We start from the raw sequence: 22,999 nt of genomic DNA on the forward strand, positions 1-22,999 counted from the left end.
AAAAGTTTGGACACCCCTGCTGTAAATGGTCTGCAAACGCTAAAATCCAAAAGTTCCCTCCAGAGGGATTTTCTACAGGCTAGCCCTCTAATACTTGAATGGCTACGGGGGCTCGACATATCTAAGCGGTTGACCAATCGCAACTGAGCCGACCAGCTAACCAATCAGAGCAGACTGGTCTCTGGTTTCAGACAGAGGGTGAAAAGAAGGCTGTCACTTCCAAAATGGACACTGCGCTGGTGAAGTTTAAGGGCACCACTCTGGGAAAAGGCTTTCCCACAATGGTCACACACCAGTATAGTTTCTCTTCAGTGCGAACACTGCGGTGAATTTCAAGATTAGCTCTCCAGTGTGAATGCAATAATATGCCTGAAGTTCATCTACTGTATTGACAGATTTGCCACATTGGTCACAGCTGTACCGTTTCTCTCCAGTGTGAGTGCGTTGGTGGACTTTCAGGGTATTACCCAAAGAAAAGGTTTTCCCACACTGGTCACAGCTGTTTGGTTTCTTTCCAGCGTGAACGCACATGTGGAGATTAAGGTTAATACTCCGAGGATAGGCTCTCCCACACTGGTCACATGAGTAGATTTTCTCCAGTGTGAATACGATAATGTGTCTGAAGGTCACCTGATTGAGTGAAATATTTCCCAGATTAGTCACAGCTGTACAGTTTCTCTCCAGTGTGAATACGGTGATGAATCTTTTGTTTTTTTTCTTGAGCTGCTGACAGCATCATTTTTAGTTTAATAGCTTAAAAAAAACTGCCATCTGATTAAAACTGTGGCACAGAAAGGGCGTTTTGTTTCAGTTGCTGGATTGGAATGACCAAATAAAACACAAAATAATCAAAAGCGAGGGAGAAGACTGCGTTACCTTTCTGTAACGGTAACGCAGATTAAGCTAATCAGCTAGCAACAGTTTGCTCTATTCTCTCAGGATGTCTTACAGGAAGACTTTAAAACTTGTGTGCGGGCTGGTTGGAGGATCTGCCGCCTTGGTGTTCGCTGCAGCCGCCGCAGACTCCCGGGGATTGTTCGGTGATCTCCGGGGAGGAGAGGCGGGTCGCTGGTCCAGACTGTCCGCCCTGAGAGCTGCGCAGCCGGCGTGGACTCCTGCTAACCACACGCCGAGCCCCACCGGACACTCCTGGGACTTTAACTGGGATAAGTACGTGGTGCTTTATTTGCTGTGTGTTTTTCCACATAGTATTGATAATTCAGTTTCTTTGACAGATACTCAACATTATAATGATAAAGAGAAAGGAAATGGAAACAAGAAATAAATTGTACACAGGAAAAAGGAATCTGGTTTAAATAAAGGCTTATTCAATGTATTAGTTCTTTATTTGGAGTCGCATAGCATTGATTATTCGGTCTCATTGGCAAATCATCAACATTATAAACAAGAGAGATGAAACAGAAAATGAAACAAGAACTACATATTACACAGGAACAAGTCATCTGGTTTAAACAAGTCAATGCATGCATGTACTTAATGTAATTCTAGGGCTTACTTGAATTCATGATAATTCTTTGTTTGGAGGCACATAGTATTTCTCTAATACAGTTTGAGTGACCGATACTTAATCATTTTAGTGACCAAAAAAAGAGAGCAAATAAAGTAAATAGAAACTGAACAAGTTTACTTTAAAGTACCAAAAGTAATTTGACTTGATTGAGAGTGGACACCGTGCCAGCCACAGCCAACCCAACAGGACACACACCTGGGACTTTAAAAATACGACTGTAACGAAAATGAAATAGTACACCGGGGAAGAGAATCTGGGTTTAAAAAAAGTCAATAAATGCCATGTAGTTATTTATTTTAATTCATACTAGTTTCTTTATTTGGCAGTAAATAAAATGTACGGAAGTAAAAGTAGTATTGGAAAGATGAAGGAAAACGTAGCCAAACATGTAAAATACTCAAGTAAAGTACGAGTACCTTGAAGGCTGTATTTAAATATAGTACTTTGATTAATCTACTTACCCGTACTTTTCGCGGACTATAAAGCGCACCTGCATATAAGCCGCAGCAGCTAAATGGTCCGTCTGTCCTTGCTCTCGTTTCTGTCTCTCGGTTCCACTTTTGCTTTGGCGCGCGACCTGTCTCACTTCTTTCCGGCCTCCAGCTTTTCCCGCTGGAGCCCCAGCCCGCTTAGAGGTGGCGGGCGCGGACCATGGTCATAGAGCCCATAGAGTTAAAGGTGGTTAATTTTACCTGTAAATCCATAGAATTTAGGAGGTTTCCCTAGTGGCCGTTAGCTGTACAAAAAAAATGGGGGGGAAAAGTCGCGGCTTATAGTCCGAAAAGTACAGTAGTTACTTTACACCTCTGACACGTAGGATAGTGAGATTCCTTAATTCTTCCTGCTGCAATTTTTCCCCAATTAGTCAACTGTGAATGGCAACATTTTCCAAATGGAGTTCTGCTTATCGCCTTCTCAAAGTACCCTGTTTGGAAATTCTCAGTGTCCTATTCAGGCCCCGTTCCAGAACAAAATGACTCAGGGTGCATCTGAGATTAGAGAGGGTGCAGTGGTAAAGTGCTATTTTTATAATTGGGGAGTGGACCTAACACCCTCTATGAGGGTCCTCACCTCCTCTGGGGGGGTCCGGGGGCATGCTCCCCCAGGAAGATTTCTTTTTAAATATTGAAGTTAAAACCATCAATCTGGTGCACTTTGAGAGCAACATTAAGAGATCTATGTGCTCTTTGCTTGATCATGCCTTCCCAGTCCCTTATCACGTAGCCTATAAGAGCATGGCGCCAGTTGTGGTGAAGGCATCTGACTTACTTGAACCGAAATGTCTACATGCAGAAGATGGCATCTTTTTCACATGAATATTCCAAGCCAATCTCTGTTTTGAAACCATGAGCTGCAAATGAGCGCCTTAGCCCCACTGTACAGGCGAGTTGGGAACTTTTTTAAATATACCTGGCAGGCTCTGTTTTGCAGAGGTCCTCTGGCACTTGCGGGCCGCCGAGGGGTGGCGGTGTTTGGGGCAACGAAGACGGCTGTGGCTGGTCCACCTCTGTGGGCGAGGCGGGCAAAGCCGGCGAGTCGGGCAGGAGGACGTTAGTGTCCACGACAGTAACGTAATGTCCCCATGATCTGAACTGTTATTACCTGCAGGAGATGCAGTGTTGCTGCTGGCGATAAGGGCTGGTTGTTATAACCATTTTCTGATCCATCACTGACTGCTGTGTCAGCACCTTGCAGATGATGAATGTGCAGCGGCACAGGTCACGCGCACCTGACATAATAACGTTACTTACCATTTAAATTGATCAAATAAATGCAGCAGACAATGCTATTCAACCACAATTACAATTTATTTTATTTCAACTATATTCTTCTTCTTATTATTATTATTACTATTGTTAGTAATAATAGGCAAAATGTAATATTTTTCACTTTTAAATATTTTTTTACTTTTCACTTTTCAAATGAGGGTGCAATGCACCCTTATGCACCCCCGTAGAACCGGGCCTGGGTGCTCATCATCTTAGATCATGTCAACACAGTTCACAATCCCTCAAGTTAACCACGTCCGACAAAGCCTCTTTAATCCCAGGATGACCTCCTCTCTCCTCTGCAGGAGAGACCCGTCTTCACTGACCAATGGGAAGAAGAAGGAGAGCTCCACTGAAGACCCCAGCTCCGAGCAGGACAACGGGAAACCCAAAGCCACGAGGAACATCCTCCTCATCCGACACTCGCAGTACAACCTGAGCGGCCTCAGCGACAAGGAGAGGATCCTCACTCCTTTAGGTGCTCGTTCTTCACCTTTGGATAAGATGATAATAATAATAATACGTTTATTTATTATAGCACCTTTCACAGAGATAGAAGTGCTTCACAAGAAAGAACAAAAGTTAAAATGAAGACCACAGAAACATGAATACAATAACAACATGAGGCAGAAATGTACGGTCAACATAAACACAAAACACAGGCCACGTGGAGTCCTGAAAGCAACAAACATGAGAACAGAACACACACATTTCAAGTAGAAACAAAAGCCAATGTAGGCTGTGGCTCAGTGGGGTAGTGCGCTGAACTTGGTGCGCTGAACTTGGAATCACAGGGACAGCAAGTTCAAACCCCACTGCAGTCAGCATGTCGTTGTGTCCCTGAGACACTGCACCCCAAATGTCTCCTGTGGGGATTGTCCACAGTACTGAGTATGTAAGTCGCTTTGGATAAAGGCGTCTAACAAGTGACATGTTATGTCATGTAATGTAAAAAGGTCTTCAGTAGTTAATAAGAGAAGATGAGAAGTACTTTATTCATCCCAAATTGGGACATTTTTGCTTTGCAGCAGCATAAAAAAACAAGGCATTGTGAATAAGAGAAATATAAAAACTAGAAATAAACAATCCAAAATGTAAATATCTCAATTAAAAATAAAAAAGCATAATTACAAATATACATGTGGAAATATACAGTAACAACATATAAAGCAGGATATTATATATATAGGAATTATGCAAGGAATGGATGATTACATGTTGGATGTAAAATGTATATTGGGAGCTTGAGTCCCGTTATCAGGAGAAGCAATGGAGCAAGGCAAGTTTATTTATATAGCGCTTTTCTGTACGCGACAATTCAAAGTGCTTTACAAAACAAATTAAAAGAGTTTTTAGGAATAAATACATTAAAAACACATTATATATATAATGGCATTTTACAACAGGCATTACAAAGCAAAGATAATCAAATACAAATAATCACCACAGGTAAACAATACATGTTTAAAAGGCATACTGTAGTTCGAATATGATCATCTCAATTAAAAGCAGCCAAAGAGATGTGTTTTTAGTCTCGATTTAAAAATAGTAAGCGTTTCTGTGGACGTGCACGATTTGGGTCGTTTGTTCCAGATAGTCGGGCGTGATAGCTAAATGCTGCCTCTCCATGTTTTGTTGTTACTCTCGGAGCCGATAGCAGACCCGTCCCAGAAGCCCTGAGGCACCTCGGCAGACAGTTCTCTTCCAGCCAGAGGAGATTTGTAATCAAGTGAGCTTGCAGTCGGCAGGAATGTTTTCCTGTATCGGTCCATGTGATGTTTAGAAATATCTTAGATGTGTTCTGTCTCTGATAGTCTAACAGCATGTATCCTCTGTAGCACACTACTAATCAATCAATCAATCAATCAATCAATCAATCAATCAATCAATCAATCAATCAACAACTTTATTAATCCTGCAAGCATTATGTCACGCACACAGGCAGGAACATACAGGAAGAAAGCACACCTGGATGTGGATCATTCCAATTTACACGATAAGTAGTTCAGAGCATCACCATAATACATCAATAACTAATCAAGTTAAAAAGCCTTTCAAGAATTTAAAAGTTTGAGTGCAGAATGAAAAGCGATTGGTACATTTGTCCTAAGCACTGTGATCTCTGTTTGCAAGTCAGCTGTCGAACACAAATGGTTCCTGGCTGTTCCCGTGAGAGCAGCCATTTGTTATAACGGATATTGTGTCTCCACGTCCAGGTCGTGAGCAGGCGGAGCTGACGGGCTCCAGGTTGGCGGCGTTGGGAATCAAGTATGACGTTCTGATCCACTCCAGCATGTCCAGAGCCACGGAGACGGCCAATATCATCAGCAAACACCTTGAAGGTAGTGGAAAGGCTTCACCAAGGCTTCTCCCGGTGGTTTTGTCCCTTCCCAAACGTATGCTAACATTCCTCCTCGCTCCCTCTGTGTTACGGGTGTAGAAGTGGACCTGGTGAGCTGTGATCTGCTGCGAGAGGGAGCTCCTATCGAGCCGGTTCCACCCGTCACTCACTGGAAGCCTGACGCTGTGGTGAGAGAACACACACATAGCACACACACCCACACATATAGCACACATACACACACAGCACACACACACACACACACACACACACACGGAGACAGACAGACAGACACTCTTATTTTCAATTTTATGAAATGTAGGCATAACATTTCTTAAATAATATTTTTCGAATGCTACTAAAATAAATATTCTACTGATTTATTATCGAGAGGGTCATCGGAATTTATTTAATTTTTGCTAGGCAGGAGAAAATATTTATATTTCAGTTTAGCTCAATTTAGATTCAGAGTGTTGTAATATATTACTATTCTATTATCAAACAACTCATCACATCACATGTCACTTGTTAGACGCTTTTATCCAGAGCGACTTACATACATTCAGCACTGTGGACAATCCCCACAGCAGACATTTGGGGTGAAGCGTCTCAGGCATGGGCGTCGCAGCCATTATATGAGGGTGGGACTGGGTGGGACAAGTCCCCCCCACTTTTTCAAAAGATTAGTTTAGACCCCCCCCCATCGGTCTATCCACTCGCTGCACTTTGTAGAGCGCTGTGTCAGTGCTTCACTATCAAATCCATTCCACTTGCTTATTGAGAGAATGCCCAAATCAATGAAACTCCGTACCATGTTTTCACTGCTACTTTGTACCAAGGCAGATTCTCCCATGGCGCGCATGGTCTCAGGGACACAACGACATGCTGACTGCAGTGGGACTCACTCATGCTTAGTTGCCTTTACCAGTATACATTTTTTGTAGCATTCAACTCTCTTCCATGTGGTCTTAAAATGTCTTACAAAGTCTTGAATTGATCTTGTCCATAACCTGCACAAATCATGTTTAAATGGACATGTTGTACCAGTTGTAAAATAGTATTTTATGATTGAAGATGCAATGGGTTTGGTGAGCCTTATTGCAAAACGTACCTCAGTGATATTAAGCCATTTAGGTAAGATGTTGGTTTTCTGATTTCATATTCACTAAGGCCTTGTTTTAACATAATTATATTCTCAATCTTCATTTCAACGCCAATATTTCCTTTTGGGCCGTGCAGCTGCAGTTAAGTGGTTCACTGCTGATTAAACCTTTAGTAGCAGTAACAGTTTCCATAAAGTTTGCAACAAAACTCTTCGTACATTCCCCACAATTAGGGTTGGGTACCGGAACCGGTTCCAACATTTCGATTCCAACGGCATCATTTAGAAATGTGAATTTCAGTTCTGCTTTTCGATGCCTGAGGAAATGTTTCTCGCCGCTCTCCGTAGCCTACTGTATGACTGCGGCGGGGCGGGAAATGTAGCGTTGTACCTACACTTCCTACAGCGTAACCTGAGACCAGGGCCGGCCCGTCGCACTGGCGTTATAGATGTTCGCCTAGGGCGGTGTTTCTCAAACTTTTTCACACCAAGGACCACTTAACCAATAAAAAAACACTCGCGGACCACCTAACTCCAAAAATATCCAAAAACACATCGTTTTTCTAGAACAGATTACAAATTGCCTGCAAATGGTACAAACAAGTGGCAACATGTGTGATGAAGGTGTTGCGCTAGGCTATACCATGCAATCAAAAGTTAAACTTAAGCTCGCTCCATTGTGGAGATATTCCCGCGAGAGTGCGGAAAACTTTAATTCATTTATTTCAAATGTGAAATTGTACCAATATACTCACGGACCACCAGTGGACCACACTTTGAGAAGCACTGGCCTGGGGCGCCAGATCTGTGGAGGCGCTGCGCTGACAGCTCTGGGAGGGAAAACAAATGTTTTGACCGTTGGGGCTCATCCTAATGTTCGGCCTTGATGTAACAACATTCATAATTAAGTAAATGTAACACCCTTCTCATCCCGGTTACACGTTTCATTTGCCCTGTACGATGGGCGCTGCAAGTGATGAAAATGGGGGATGTTGGCTTATCTGGCACCCGCAGCTCACAGCCACAGTGCGCGTGAGCGTGGGAGTGATCGAGGGAGAAAGGGAGGGTGCTGTTGTTATTAGCATCTGGTGCTAGCTGCTCTAACGGAAGAAGAAGATGTTTCTACAATGATGTGGAGGAGAGTCCTCTCCAGTCAGACTGAGGCTGATAGCTTCAGCTCAGTGAGGGAAAGGACTCTGAGTGTTTAGATAGTTCACTTTAGTCTAAGTTATCTCAGTGGGTCTCAAACGGTTTGATCACAGTTTATGTAAACACATATTTCCAAGGCTCTCCTTTATAATTATTGGGATAAAACAGGTTTGAAATCATTCCAATGTAAACTATAGGACAGTAAACCAGACATATCGTTTTAAACTGGAGAGATACAAAAATATGCATAAATAAAATAGTAAAATAAGATATGAATGAACAACAAAAATAATATACGTTACATGTATTTGTTGTTGGCTATGGGTTACTGGTTATGCTCACATACTTATTTAATTATTAAAATGTAAACCAATCTTTTTCATATGGGTGTTTCGAGTTGTACCCCCTAGAAGCATTTTGCTTTAAAATGTTCAAACATTTCTTCCCGGTATGCCTCGGCAGATATGCTTGTTTTTCTCAACAAGAACTGTTTTTAAATGGGGGGGGGGGGGTTTCCTTTAAAAGTTGGACTGTTGTAGCTTCAGTGGTTCTCAGGTTACAGTTACATAGCAGTGAATATAAACAGACTGATTAATGTGAATATTACTGTAAACTAACCTGTGTAAAACTTTCTCGAATAAATGTAATTTTTTTGGTGGAAGAAGCATGTATACTTTTTTTACCCTGCCCCTCAATGAATCGGAATTGAGAACCGTAAGAATCGGAATCAGAATCGATCAATGGGAAATTCAAACGATACCCAACCCTACCCACAATGCACTGCAGCATCATACATTAACCCCGTCATGTGACAAGGACAGTGTTCAACCTCTCTACCCTCCTCCAGCAGTACCACGAAGATGGAGCTCGTATCGAGGCAGCCTTCCGGCGCTACATCCATCGCGCCGACACCAAGCAGAAGGAGGACAGCTACGAGATCATCGTGTGCCACGCCAACGTCATCCGATACTTCGTCTGCAGGTTGGTCTCTCAGCCGAACTCTGCGTATGTCGCTCAGCAATAACCAAATCGCAGTGAGTTATATTTGGTAAATGCAAAATATGTGAAAATATCTAAATTAAGAATTGAGGCCCAGCTCACAAATGGTTTCCAAAGCATGTCCATTTTAACATCATTTTTCAATGATAATCTGAATATTGTTCAAAAAGGGTCGTTCACACTTAAATCGTAAATTATGTTGCAATTGCAATATCACTCAAAATAATCACAATGAGTTTTACATTTTTTATAAATCTTGCAAAATTAGTTTAAACTATTAAGCAATATCTTTTTGATTATGTGCTGAACTTGTCTCGTTAAACTCTTAAGGGAACTCTAAATAGAAATGTCCAGTTTAATATATTAGCCCTTTTGTTTTTATTGGTTTCCTCTGCGTCTGGTTGAAATAGTTTATTTAGTATATCTACTTTGTTATGACAAGGGTTTAATAGAGTGGTCCAGAGACTTTTGAAGACCGAAAGCAGATGGGATTTTTCTGTAGATTTGGGAAATATTGCAGAAAATAAGGTATGTGGCAAACACACGTTTTTCTCAGAGATAATCTTCACATATTGACACCACTTTTAAGTAAGTAAAAAGTTAACATTTTGATGAGCCGCATCACCACTGCTAAGCTAAAGGTGGCTAATGCTCGCCGTGATGACATTTACGGCCCGTCCACACACAGGCATGAAAAAAATCTTGAAAAATCTTGATGCTGGACGTGTCTGAAGCTTGGCGATTTCACGCGACCAACAACCAATCACATGAATCTCCCGCCCCCGACATACAAAGCAATAGCAATGTTAAAACGAAGTAAACTGGATATAAAATCCCCAAACAGGCGAAAACCTACCAGTTTCACCCACTGTCTCTGCCTCCTCCCTCCATGCCTGGCTCCTCCGGTTTGTATCCCGGTAAATAGTTCTGGTCGTAAAGAACCGGGTGATTTGCTACCGTAACTTCTCGTTTGGAATATGAGGAAATGAACTGCGGTCTGGCTCTCCCTGCTTGCACGCGGTTTGATTGGCTAGCGCTTGTACTGGCGGGATTTGCATAAACGGGATTTGATTGGCTGATGCCAGTTTCGAAAGCATCGGGAGCATCAAAAGTTGAACATTGCTCAACTTTTGATGCAAAGCCATGCTCCGCTCCCCACAATGCAGTTCGGCGAAGATTAAAAAATCTTCTACGTCACCCCATTCAAGTGAATGGGCGAAGCTTTGAAAGATTTTTTTCATGCCTGTGTGTGGACCGGCCGTTAGTCTCATTCAGAAACTTGTTGGCAACCGCTGTATTTAGTTCATGAATAAAAGCTTCAGATATTCACCAACGTAGTCATTCCCGTACGTATTTTATGTAATCTGTTCAGAAGCGGTAAAATGCTAACTAATTTCTGGATTTTAGGACTCATTCCTGCACCGCTCTATGTCGTTCAAATGACTACTTACTGGACCGATTAACCCACGATTTGTACTATAATATAACCCTTCCTCTCGTTGTCTCAGGGCTCTGCAGTTTCCCCCTGAAGGCTGGTTGCGGATGGGCTTGAACAACGGCAGCATCACGTGGCTCACCATCCGGCCCAGCGGCAGGGTGGCCCTCAGGACTCTGGGGGACTCGGGATTCATGCCCCCCGACAAACTGACTCGCACCTGACGGCCTCACGCATTTCTCTGGGACTCTGATTTCAGTCGGTTGGTTGCAGGGTCAAAGCTCAGTTCTCTCCTTAAGTGTCTTGAAAATTACTTTTGATGTTATTGTTTTGTAAGTGAACTACCATCATGTAATGACACTCTGTGGTCGTGATTACTCCGTGCCATAGAACGCCAGCAGAAGTGATCAAACGGCTGCGCCTGAATGTAACTGAGGATTTTATACACAAGTGACTGATTTTTAAACCAAAAAAAATGTTGTATTTGTATAGCTGTTGTAAATGCAAACCCTGCTCTTAGCTTTACAGCTGTCACTGTATGCTGGAGTGTGGATTCGTGTGTTGTATGGTGCAGCTGTAGTAAATAAAGTTAAATGATGAATACCTCAGTTCGTCACATTTCTTAAAGAGGCCCTATTATGTTTTTTCTTGTAGTGCGTTATATATGTTTTTGTTCATGTAAATCAGGGGTGTCCAAATGCGGCCCGTGGACCATTTTGAATCGGCCCTCAGCTAATTCTAAAACCACAATGGAATATGGCCACAAATGAAACTTGTGCTTGTCTTATATTGTACTTCTTAAATATAAATGTAAACATATATTACACAGTAGTATTCATATGTTAATACGACCACTTTTCAAATAAAATCAGTCGATTAAAGTTGGAAACATTTTCTAAAATATCTTAGTTGATAAGAAAAAAGCCCAATGACTTATTACCATAACAAGCTTGAAATAAACCCTTCCTATTTCTCCTTATTATAATCAATCTTCTGTTTTAAGGGATGAGCTGCCAACACTCACAAGCATCATGTACTTACATTTGATTGATTTGACTAACTTATAACTGAGCTTACGAGGCAATAAACCTCTAGTGAGTGGCCCAGCCCTTCGTATATTTTCTGTATGTGGCCCTCGGGGAAAAAAGTTTGGACACCCCTGCTGTAAATGGTCTGCAAACGCTAAAATCCAAAAGTTCCCTCCAGAGGGATTTTCTACAGGCTAGCCCTCTAATACTTGAATGGCTACGGGGGCTCGACATATCTAAGCGGTTGACCAATCGCAACTGAGCCGACCAGCTAACCAATCAGAGCAGACTGGTCTCTGGTTTCAGACAGAGGGTGAAAAGAAGGCTGTCACTTCCAAAATGGACACTGCGCTGGTGAAGTTTAAGGGCACCACTCTGGGAAAAGGCTTTCCCACAATGGTCACACACCAGTATAGTTTCTCTTCAGTGCGAACACTGCGGTGAATTTCAAGATTAGCTCTCCAGTGTGAATGCGATAATATGCCTGAAGTTCATCTACTGTATTGACAGATTTGCCACATTGGTCACAGCTGTACCGTTTCTCTCCAGTGTGAGTGCGTTGGTGGACTTTCAGGGTATTACCCAAAGAAAAGGTTTTCCCACACTGGTCACAGCTGTTTGGTTTCTTTCCAGCGTGAACGCACATGTGGAGATTAAGGTTAATACTCCGAGGATAGGCTCTCCCACACTGGTCACATGAGTAGATTTTCTCCAGTGTGAATACGATAATGTGTCTGAAGGTCACCTGATTGAGTGAAATATTTCCCAGATTAGTCACAGCTGTACAGTTTCTCTCCAGTGTGAATACGGTGATGAATCTTTAAAGTATTAGATGTTAAGAGGACTCGTTAAACTGGTCCCAGATGTGAGGTTCGGTTTGCTTTCTTTACTCCATTTCTAAAATATACGGAGAGAGACAAGGTGCCAGTGAGAGGTAGTCGTGCAGAGACCAAAGAACATGAAAACAAGCCCATTTGATTTTATACGACCAAATCATACTTGATTACATTTGATTCTATTTTATTTCATTTAAAAAAACAAACAAGAAATAGTCAAACAAAGATTCATTAAAAATAAAAGCTTTGAGGTTATTGTGAACAATTTCTCTAAGTGTAACAGGTTTAAAAATATTACAAAAATACAAGTTTTCCTTTTATTTACAACAATATATTTATACTATTTATAAAAAACTTGAAAAAAAAAATATTGTTTATAATTTATAATATATTTAATTATTTGTATACTTTAATTATTCCACCTTTTTATTTTTAATGTAACGCCTGAACACACTGCTGCAACAAAAACAACCAATTCGGGATCAATAATCTATTTTATTAATTATAACAAGGGAATGACATAATCTGTAATCTGCTGTAAAACAACACTATGCAGGAACGTGAGTCTGTTTTAAAGTCTTTATTGATTTTATTTGAGTATTTAATACAAAAGGACAGAATAAAAATCCGGAATATTTTCTCACTTGTGCTCCCAGACACACTTTTAATTAACTAAAACACACACACTTTAAATCTGTTAATCTGGACAGTTCCCTTCGCACTACGCTCTGCGGGTGAAGTGCTGTGAGTCTCTGAACTCGAGGTAGAGGCTGAACAGGAGGTGCAGAGCCTGGATTCTGCAGCCGTGGTGCACCGGGACGTCCAGCAGGGCGCAGACGGCGTCGCTGTACTGGTCCAAGCTGCAGGCCAGGCGGGCGGGCGGGGGGTGCAGGCGGCCCAGCAGCTCCTCCAGCTCGGGGGGCCACTCCTGCATCAGGCTGTCGATGTCCGGCATGCTGCGGCCGTAGTGCACGCTGGCGGGCGGTTTGGATCGATGCAACGCGCTGATGCTCTCCATCCAGCTGTCCACGGCGCGAGGGTTAGAGAGCGGACTCAACACACTGGTCACCTTCTTCAGCTGCAGGGAGAGAAGGAGAAGGAGTCATATACAGATGTATCTACAGATTTATCTACAGATTCATATACAGATTTATTTGACTGGACACTGATACAGCGAGCACAGAGAGGTGTTTAAAGCATGTATTACGTTGTATTAAGATGACGCTTTTAATATTAAGAAATTGAAAGCAACATTATTTTGCAATATCTTATTTGTTTAATGTCATATATATATATATCACTCGTCACTTTTCTAATTAGCCCTTATAATATGAATTTAACAGTATTAAAAGATTGTTTTTTCAACATACAAAGTTTACCAGATGATCTCAGGAAAGAGAGAGTGTGTGTGTGTGTGTGTGTGTGTGTGTGTGTGTGTGTGTGTGTGTGTGTGTGTGTGTGTGTGTGTGTGTGTGTGTGTGTGTGTGTGTGTGTGTGTGTGTGTGTGTGTGTGTGTACCTCGGTGGCCCCGTGCTGTTTGCTCTCCTCTGAGAGCCACAGCGACAGCACCGTGGGGTCCGACTGCTTCACGCTGGGCTCGTCCAGAAACAGCAGACCCAGACTGTCCTCTTTCCCATCCGGCCGCGGCACCTGAACGCACCACGGGTTACAGACAGAGGTCAGGGGTCACGCAGAGGTCAGGGGTCACCGATAAGGGGACATTTCGATGACCTCTAAATACATTTTTGTAATTTTGTTCACAACAATAACAGGATTAAACGTAATTAAAAGTAACTTTTGAAAACAATAGCGGTGGCCAGATGTTTTGAAAACCGACAGCTACCTTGAGGAAGGCGTCGATGTCTCCCACTGCGGGGATGAAGTCGGGGATGAAGGGCTTCAGGCTGTGTTCCAACTCTATGCACTGAGGACTGTACCTGAGAGCAAAAAACACACATCAGATTATTCTCTTCTTTTATCGCTGACATGTCAAATATGACATGTGTTGTGTATATGATGTTATATGCAGAGAGTGCAGGAGAGTATTTTGTCTTTTGGCGATAAAACTGTGAGGCTGAAAATCCCCTGAAAGTTTACAAACGTAAACATGTTGAAGAAATATTGAATTTTAGTGAAGCGGATTTTTGCAGAAAATGGAAAAAATACTTGTGATTTAAAAAGGAATAATTTAAATTGTGATGTGATTCTGAAGTATTTATGTGAATGTTCCTCTCAGAGATGCAGGTATTAAATACTCTGCGGTAGTACAACATGAAGTGTGTGTTTCTGCAGTATTTCTCTCAGAGATGCAGGTAGTAAATACTCTGCAGGTAGTAAATGAGGTGTGTGTTTGTGTACTGACCGGGTGATGTACTGGAACAGCTCTCTGATCTCCGTGGTGACGGGCAGGTTGGCGTAGTCCGCCGGGTCGTACGCTCCCTCCGGAGGCTTCCCAGACTCCTCGTCATCCTCAGACTCCTCTTCATCAGAGTCCTCTTCTTCCTCCTCTTCCTCTTCTTCCTCCTCCTCGTTTGGACTGACACCTGATTGCACCCCCCTCGCCTCGTCCTCGTCAAACTCGTCGCTGTTGGCCGACATTAAGCCCCGCCCCCTTCTGCTGGGCTGGGACTCTGACTGAAAACACAGAAAATGATCAGAGTCAGAGGAGAGAGCAGTACTAGTGATGGCAGTTTGACACTGAAACTTCGAACGGAGCTTCAACCCTGGACTTCCTATTCCATAGAAGCAGTGCTTCGAAGCTTGCTTCAAATCACGTGACATGTGACGTCCGAAGCAGCAACTGCTTCAAATCACGTGACATGTGACGTCCGAACCAGCAATTGCTTCATTTCCTGAATGAATCAACTCACTGGTTCGCGGTCCATTCACGCGATTCAATGCACTGCCTCGTCTCGATTCTGACAGGTGACAGGTTGAAACAGTTTCAAATTTGAGCGCTTCAACACTTTATGACCGCTCTAAACAATGTGCAATGTGTGGGTTGTTGTTGTGTTGAGTTGTTGTTGGCATTGCATTTGAATTGTAGTATCATTATAGAGCAAGCCAGGAAGAAAAATAGGTCGTTCCGGCTCGGGAAACACTTCGAAATGTGGAGAAGTTGTGAACAAAAAGAAAATTATCAGTAATATAAAAACAGTTAAATATTTCAAGGAATAGATAGCCCAGTGGGTCGAGCCGGGGGGCCTGAATGCGATGTCCTCCTCGCAGCTGGTTCAAAGCCCGGAATGGATGTATTTAATCATTGCTTTTCAACTTTAATAACTGATAAAAGGCCCTCTCCTCCCAAAAAAATGTCCAACACTCTCTAGTCTCTTCTCAATAACCCAATACACACAATTATCAATCTTTAATTGCAAATAGAACATGATATTCAGTTTTAGTGTGTGTGTGTGCATCGAATATTTTTCAAGGCAAAGATACGTTAAACCCACTGCAGCCTTGCACTTCGCCAGGAGAGGTCGCTGTAACTGAAGCTTCGAGAAATTAACCTATTTCCGACACAATTGTCCAAGTGGTTCGATGCTTCATTCAAAGCTTCATTTTGCCATCACTAAGCAGTACTGTGTGTACTTGTACTGCTTATACCTTAACAGGGAGCTGATAATACTTATGTACCTTCACTGTTGATATGTTAACCAGATGGATCTGATAATAACTGTGTTCTTTTACCACTGATACTTTCACGTGGAGCTGATAATACTCATGTTAACTAACTGTTGACACTCTTACTACATTGAGATGATTATATTGATGTACTTTTACCATTGATTCTCTTACATGAAGATGTTAATACTTGTCTTTTAACTGCTTATACTCAAACATGAAGCTTTACACTACGATAAAGTGAATACTAAGTAATACTTATGTACTATTACTATTTATACTTTACACCAAGCTACTAATGTGTGTGTACTTGTGTACTCACTTGTCACTGCTGATGCTTTTACTACATGAAGCTTGTAATACTTGTACTGCAGATACTTTGACATGAAGAAGAAAATAAATGTGTACTTTTACCTTTGATGCATTAAGATGAAGCTGACCATACTACCTTTATCTACATGTAATGGATAATAAGTGTGCATACTTGCTAGTGATACTTTAACCTCAAGTGGATAATGCTGCTTGTGTACTTTTACAAATCAAACTTATATATAAAGCTGACACTGTTTAATTTGACTGCCTTGACTTTAACACATATCTGATAATGCTGTTGTACTTTTACTGCTAATACTTTTGATGAAATGACTTGAGCACTTTTTCTGATAATCTTACATGGAGCTGATACTACTCAGTGTGAGAAAAAGTTTTTAGAGAGTACTTGTCCATGGACAAGTGAGTTTGGCAATGTACTTGTCCGAATACATTTTTCACTTGTCCAGAATGGACAAAAATTGGGGCCACTGGAATCTTCTTCTTCGTCATCGTATTTTACACTTTCCCACGGTTTTTACAACACCGCTAACGTAAGTGAGCGGTAAGATGTTACTGCATCACACATAGGGTTGGGTATCGTTTGGATTTTAACGATTCCGGTTCTGCTTTTCGATTCCGGTTATTTTCGGTTCTCGATTCCGGTTCTTTTGAGAGGGTAAAAATAAGTCCCATGACAAACTGGGAGAAAAATATATTTATGAAAACATTAAGTCAAATCTGTATTCCTATTTACAAATCACTTCATACTGTTTAATTTCTTACGGTTATTGAATACAATTATATAAAAATAATCTCTGCATTGTTTAGTTAGCTCTAAGTGGTGCAGTTTAAGAATGTACAGTTGGCCCAGTGTCCTCTGATGTTACACTGCAACCTGCCTGTGAGACAGAGTCCAACCACACATGTCCAACACATAGGCCTAATAATAATAATAATAATAATAATAATAATAATACATTATTATTATCTCAAAAAGAGAGATGCTAACAAATAATCTAGGAAGTTTAACCACTTGGATTAAACCGGAGGTGACGTCTCGGTGTCATCCTGGACTCAGATTTGAACTTCAACGCCCATTTCAACAAAGTGACCAAAACAGCTTTCTTTCATCTCAGAAACATAGCGAAGTTAAGACCATTCATAAATCAAAATGATGCAGAGAAGCTAATTCATGCTTTTATATCTAGCCGACTAGACACTGCAATGCACTATTCACTGGTCTCCCCAAGAAAGCTATTGGAAGACTCCAGCTCATTCAAAACTCTGCAGCTAGACTACTGACGAATACCAAAAGGAGGGAACACGTTAGTCCTGTCTTAGCTACTCTACACTGGCTTCCTGTAACTTTTAGAGTTGATTTGAAGGGGCTTCTCCTTACATACAAAGCTCTAAATGGACAAAGACCCAGCTACATTGCTGACTCTCTAATAAACTACACACCCGCCAGAACACTGCGATCATCAGATGCAGGTCTATTAGAGGTCACCAGAAAGAGTCATAAGAAGATCGGTGATGCAGCCTTTGTAAACCACGTTACCCAACAATATTAGGGAAGCCAATACATTAGGCATTTTTAAAAGGCAGCTTAAAACCTATCCCTTTACCAAAGCATTTTTACACTATTATACTGCACTATTCCCTGTGATTGACATTGCACTATTTCTCTATGTTTTATTCCCCATGTTTTTATTTTTAATTATTTTATCCCACTTTATGCTTTGCTCTTGCTGCTTGTTTTACACTGATTTGATGTCTTGTTTTTTACTGATGTAAAGCACTTTGAACTGCAATCCCCTGCATGAAAGGTGCTATACAAATAAAGTTATTATTATTATATTTATAGCCTATAGGCCTAGCGCTTTTCTACAACTCAAAGCGCTTACACATGTCCTGCAATACACATGCTGCAGCTGCCCAGCTGCTCACTGTTTGTAAAAGTAAATAAATAGTATTTTCATTTCAATAATGTACTTTCTATACCCTGCTTCATAAACAATACTAACATGACATCCCTGTGCTCCTCCGAGTCTGGGGGTCCGGGGATGTGAGGACAGCGCGAGGACACAGACAGGGAGGCTGCTTCACTTCATAAAGGAAATGGCGGTCAATATTAACAACACAGGAGCTAAAACGCTTAATAACCTTCATTACGTGTTAGAGAAAGAACATAAGAAAGTTTGACAAAGATGAGGCTGTTAAACGGGCAGCGGATCTGCTGTGTGTAGAGAGAGAGAGAGAGAGAGAGAGAGAGAGAGAGACGCTGAGCTGCACCGTGCAGCGATCAGCTGATACGGAGCATAGAGAGAGAGAGCTCCTGTCCTCACAACTCTTAATCCCGGGACCGGACAATTGTTATTTGTTCCTACTCGGAACCGAGTTTTGCTTCCCAACCCTGCCACTGTGCTACACTTCCCACCTCGCTCCGCCCCGCCCCCGTCTAACTGTACAGAAAACGGCGAGATGCATTTCCTTATGAATCGACTTGCAGAACCGAAACTAACATTTCTAAACGAACAATGGCGGACACGGACAATTTGCGAATGAGTTCTGCCTTTTGTAAACTGAATGTATCAATAATTTGTCAATAAATCGGGGCATAAAACGTCACTTGTCCACCCGACAAGTCAATTGAAAGATCTACTTGTCCGATATTGTAAATAACACGTGGGTAGTTGACGTGGACTGAAAGCAAAAGTAAAATTATATTTTTTTCTGAAATGTTACTCAAATTACATATCACTGAATGACTTAATATGTGAATAACTCAAAACGTTGTGAGACCCAATCTATTTCCTTAATTATTTGATATAATATGAACTTTTCTGTGCGGAAGTCCTAATAATTGTCTCCTGGTGTGACATTATGTTTAATAATAATATTTAATTCAGAGATTGTCAGATAGAGAAGAAATATATGCTCAACCATTATCAACTTGTTTTAAATATTCCCCTACAACCATAGTAATCATTTTAAATTTATAATCATGTTATTGCCCTACTAAATGATCTACACATAGGGACTTTTCATAAAAGTTTGGGTTATTTTCATTATAATAAGTATGAAACCTGATTGAACTAAAAACTATCTTTACATATCCATAGTGATGCTATTACTCTTCTTCTATTCAACACTTTTCTCAGGCATTTGAGAACCAAAATGACTATTTTCTTTACTTTTCTTTTTGTCGCACCACAGGACATTCTGTCACACCGATGGACACCATTACAAAATATGCCAAGTTTTGTACAAAATCTTTATTATTTCATCTCTACTCTCTAAGGTTATATTCTGAACATCAAAACCAACAGTGCTATTTAAAAATGTGTATTGGCTAATAGCCATCATAACATCATGTCACATCATAACATGGACATAAACGGAAATGTGAATAACAATGGATAGCTTGAAACATATTCAAAACAATTCATTAAACAATTCATCCATAAAACCCATTAATGTTCATTCATGAAACATTCAGTAGAGATAAGCAATTTCATTTTCCAGTAAAATTCATTGAACAATTGATAAAACTAATTAATAAAAACATTCAGAAAAGATAAACACATTCATTGTTAAGTCAAATTCAGTCACATCTGTAGTTTGACTTGAGTGGTGAAACAATGTCCACTAGCTCATACTGTAGCTTTTGGTGCTTGGGACTCGCATCATGTTTCTACATTCTTTCAGATCTCATTGAATAGTAACCAGTCATATTTGGTGAGCTGTGCAGCACGCTGCTTGGGCTCTGGCTCGGAGATGACACTGGCGATTTGTTCTCTGTGGTAGAAAATGCAGTCTGGCTTATTAGGCCACTTGAATACATTTCTCTTTCCATGCTGAACCATGCAGTTGATTTCAATGTTGTCAAGAAGTAGCTTGGTGATCTGACCAACAAATAGTTTGTTGTCATAGCTAACTATGACAAACTTTCCCACAGTGTACTCTTCATTCTTCTCCACATCAGTACTGGGACTCTCAGCATAGGTCTCCTGGATGCTGTCTGGCTGCAGGTGATCAGAATTTGCATTCGAAGAAGCGTCCATCCTCATCTTAGTTGGTTTGAAGCATTCACACATCTCCGGGTATTGGCAGAAGCAGCTCAGATCCCTGTAGTAAATCTCTCCTGGACAGAAAGAAAGTATCTGGTGTGTTTTAAGAAGCCCTGGGACTTTTGGAACTGATGGTGGCAACATTTCATTGAAGACATTAATGTCACTTTCATCAATCCATTTGAATCGGATGTTCTCGACTTCTCTGTTGATCAGAAATTCATACAAGTCCTTTGGATTTTGTAAGTCTTTCCCCCCATGGACATGGTTGTCCGCCATCCGTTTCACAGCTCCACCAACTCCCTCAGGTGCACCCTTACCGTGGGCTCTCTCTGAGTAATTCCAAGTGATTTGCTTGAGCCCCCAGGTATAGGGTACACTGCTGAGGAGGAAACAGTTTGCCCTATTTCGATACTGTGTGACTGGACCGTCACTTAACACATGGAGCGTGTCAATCTTTTGGACCGAGTTTTGCATCATTTCCTGCATTACAGGTTTGATATGGGCCCACGCAGCCCGTTCATTATGGCTGAGAGAGTCAGAGATTGTGGCCTACGATTGTGAACCTGTTGATGTGTAAGCCACTACTGTGTGGATGGATGCCTGTTGTCGATTTCCTCCAAAATGAAATGCTTGAATCTCTGTGTTCAATTTACAGGCATAATTTTCAGAGAAGTCAACATGTAGAACTATTTCGTTCTCTCTCAGGTTGTCTTTCAGTTGCCTGAATTTCTGGGCCTGGTGAAGCCAGTTGAAATGATGGATGGCAATGGCGTCCAACTCTCTGTTGAATTCCTCAACAAGTTTTGACACTGTACCATTTTCTGTTTTCTTTACCCAGTTTTTATATGTTTTGTTCCCAACCACCACGTCTTCCTTCGTCCAGTGTTCCCATCTGGCTCGCTCGTCTGAGTTATAAGCCGCAAGCTTGATTTCATCATAGCAGCACTTTGTGCATGTTCGATTCATACAATGTAAGTCTTCAGTATTACAAGTAATACTTGAGAGGAGATGTGATAGGCTTTTTGAGGAGAGTATACCCCTCTGTGACAAGCTGTCAATTCGGAGCCGCATGTTTTCATGCTGGTAGCAGGCACATGTATTACGATCATTTGATCGGGCTTCTGTGACAAAGAATGGCTTATATCGTACAAACTGTCTATATGATATTGCATGATGTGCTTCACATGTCTGGTTGTACTCTTTGTGCAAATCAACTAAAGATGTTGCTAGTACTCTCCTCTGCATTTTTTCTTTCCTACCAATAATGTCTTTTTTCCCAGGGAGAAGTCTGCTGTTCTCATCTCTAGTCAAGAAGGACTCCACTTGTGTTTTTCTTTGTCCAGCAATGTATCCTTGTTTGGACTGTTTTGTTCTTGAGGGACTTTTCCCACAAACGTTCCGTGTCTGTATGAGGCGTTGATTATGCCTTCTAAACCTTTCAGCTTTTCGTTTTTCTGCTTTAACTTGTTCAAGCAATTTCTTATTTTGAATCATTAGCTTCTTCAGCTGCTTTTTGACAGCAGATTTTCTTTTTAATCCCTTGGGTTTGATTGGAGCCATCTCATTGGGGGAATGTGTTGGTGTACTGTATAAAAGAGGTACTAGGACTTCATTGACCTCTTCATGGTCAGAAGGTTGACCATCAGCCTAAGGTGGAGTTAGTTCAAGTATAGCCTTAATGGCCCGGTCCCTTGCCCTACATCTCCTTTTTGAGTTCTTCCATTTTTCTTGAAGCCGCTTTTTTGTTGCTGCTGACACAGACTTCACACTGAGGCTAACAATTTCTCCATTCACTCTTTTCTCCTGATATCTGCAGAAATAAGGACAAAACCTTAAGCATTTCTGCCCATGTAATGAAACATTTTAGTCATTTAATCATTCTTGGTGGCATGTTATATTTACTTTCTGCATCTCTCTCTCAAGAGATCCTCTCTCCTCCTTGGATCTTCATTCAACCTCTCCCTGTACTTTCTTGTCCTATCCTTACTAGTCATCGTCTGCCTGTCTCTCATACCTTCCGCCTGGACCTCAAACTAAACAAATAGAAAACAGTAGAAAATGTTTACTTTCGGTGTACTCAAAAGGTTAGAAAACTATTATATAAGTAGTCTAAATTAATTTTAAAATGCATCTATCTAGGCCTTATTTATAACCTACGTCCACTGGTGTGACAGCCATTTCCACTAGTGTGACGCTGACTTTACGTCACACTATAGACAATGCTGTCACACCATGGACATTTCAGTTACATTGTCAGTTTGCGGCCTAGCTGTATGCTAGAGAGCCTTCAATTCAAACTTACAGTGTAAGGTTTACATCATATTTAAATGTAAAATAATATAAATGTATTAAAATGTTCATATCAACAATTTCATTAAGTCACACCAAAGGACAGCGTTATCGGTCCCATTTCTGACAGTGCAAAGAAATAGCAATATTATGATAAATATCTGAGCTAAAACTCACCCTCTGTTCATTGCATGTGGTCCAGGGATGTCTTCTGGAAGTTTCCTGGATAAATAAGGCCCTCTCTCAATGATGGGTCCCCAAATTAATGCCCGTTCTATATTCACAAAATGGTGTCACACTAGGTGGACATCTGTTTTGTGGACAAAATGTAATGCGTCATAAGCATTTGGATTTGGTACATGAATACTTAAAACCTATAGTTTCATAAAGTAAACATTGCTATTATGTGTATAAAAGGTATTTTAAAGTATTTTATTGTATTATTTTGTTTATTACAGTAGCTTGAAGATAGCAATGTGACCCCGGACAGTCACACCAGTGGACAATGTTC

General features: G+C 41.2%; 2 protein-coding genes across 5 annotated transcripts; one reads left to right on the forward strand and one right to left on the reverse strand.

The window, feature by feature from the left end:
• Window positions 1-713: 713 nt before the first annotated feature.
• Window positions 714-10,929, forward strand: LOC117452108 (serine/threonine-protein phosphatase PGAM5, mitochondrial-like). 4 transcript variants are annotated; one of them, XM_034090581.2, is made up of 6 exons: window positions 714-1,170; window positions 3,606-3,778; window positions 5,517-5,642; window positions 5,741-5,829; window positions 8,740-8,873; window positions 10,400-10,929. In XM_034090581.2, the coding sequence occupies exons 1-6, from the start codon at window positions 941-943 to the stop codon at window positions 10,548-10,550; spliced, it is 903 nt and encodes a 300-aa protein (XP_033946472.1). In that variant the 5' UTR covers window positions 714-940; the 3' UTR covers window positions 10,551-10,929. The 4 variants fall into 4 exon arrangements, with proteins under 4 accessions (XP_033946472.1, XP_033946473.1, XP_071060538.1 ...); XM_034090582.2 differs by having other exon boundaries at window positions 8,743-8,873; XM_071204437.1 differs by having other exon boundaries at window positions 5,517-5,641; window positions 5,734-5,829.
• Window positions 10,930-12,665: 1,736 nt separating this feature from the next.
• On the reverse strand, window positions 12,666-22,699 carry ift46 (intraflagellar transport 46 homolog (Chlamydomonas)). Its single transcript, XM_071204441.1, has 5 exons — window positions 22,666-22,699; window positions 14,553-14,824; window positions 14,034-14,127; window positions 13,709-13,840; window positions 12,666-13,268 (listed from the first exon to the last, which is right to left on the reverse strand). The coding sequence occupies exons 2-5, from the start codon at window positions 14,786-14,788 to the stop codon at window positions 12,912-12,914; spliced, it is 819 nt and encodes a 272-aa protein (XP_071060542.1). The 5' UTR covers window positions 14,789-14,824; window positions 22,666-22,699; the 3' UTR covers window positions 12,666-12,911.
• Between the last annotated feature and the right edge of the window lie 300 nt (window positions 22,700-22,999).

This window comes from Pseudochaenichthys georgianus, chromosome 9, assembly GCF_902827115.2.
Source record: "Pseudochaenichthys georgianus chromosome 9, fPseGeo1.2, whole genome shotgun sequence".
NCBI lineage: Eukaryota > Metazoa > Chordata > Actinopteri > Perciformes > Channichthyidae > Pseudochaenichthys > Pseudochaenichthys georgianus.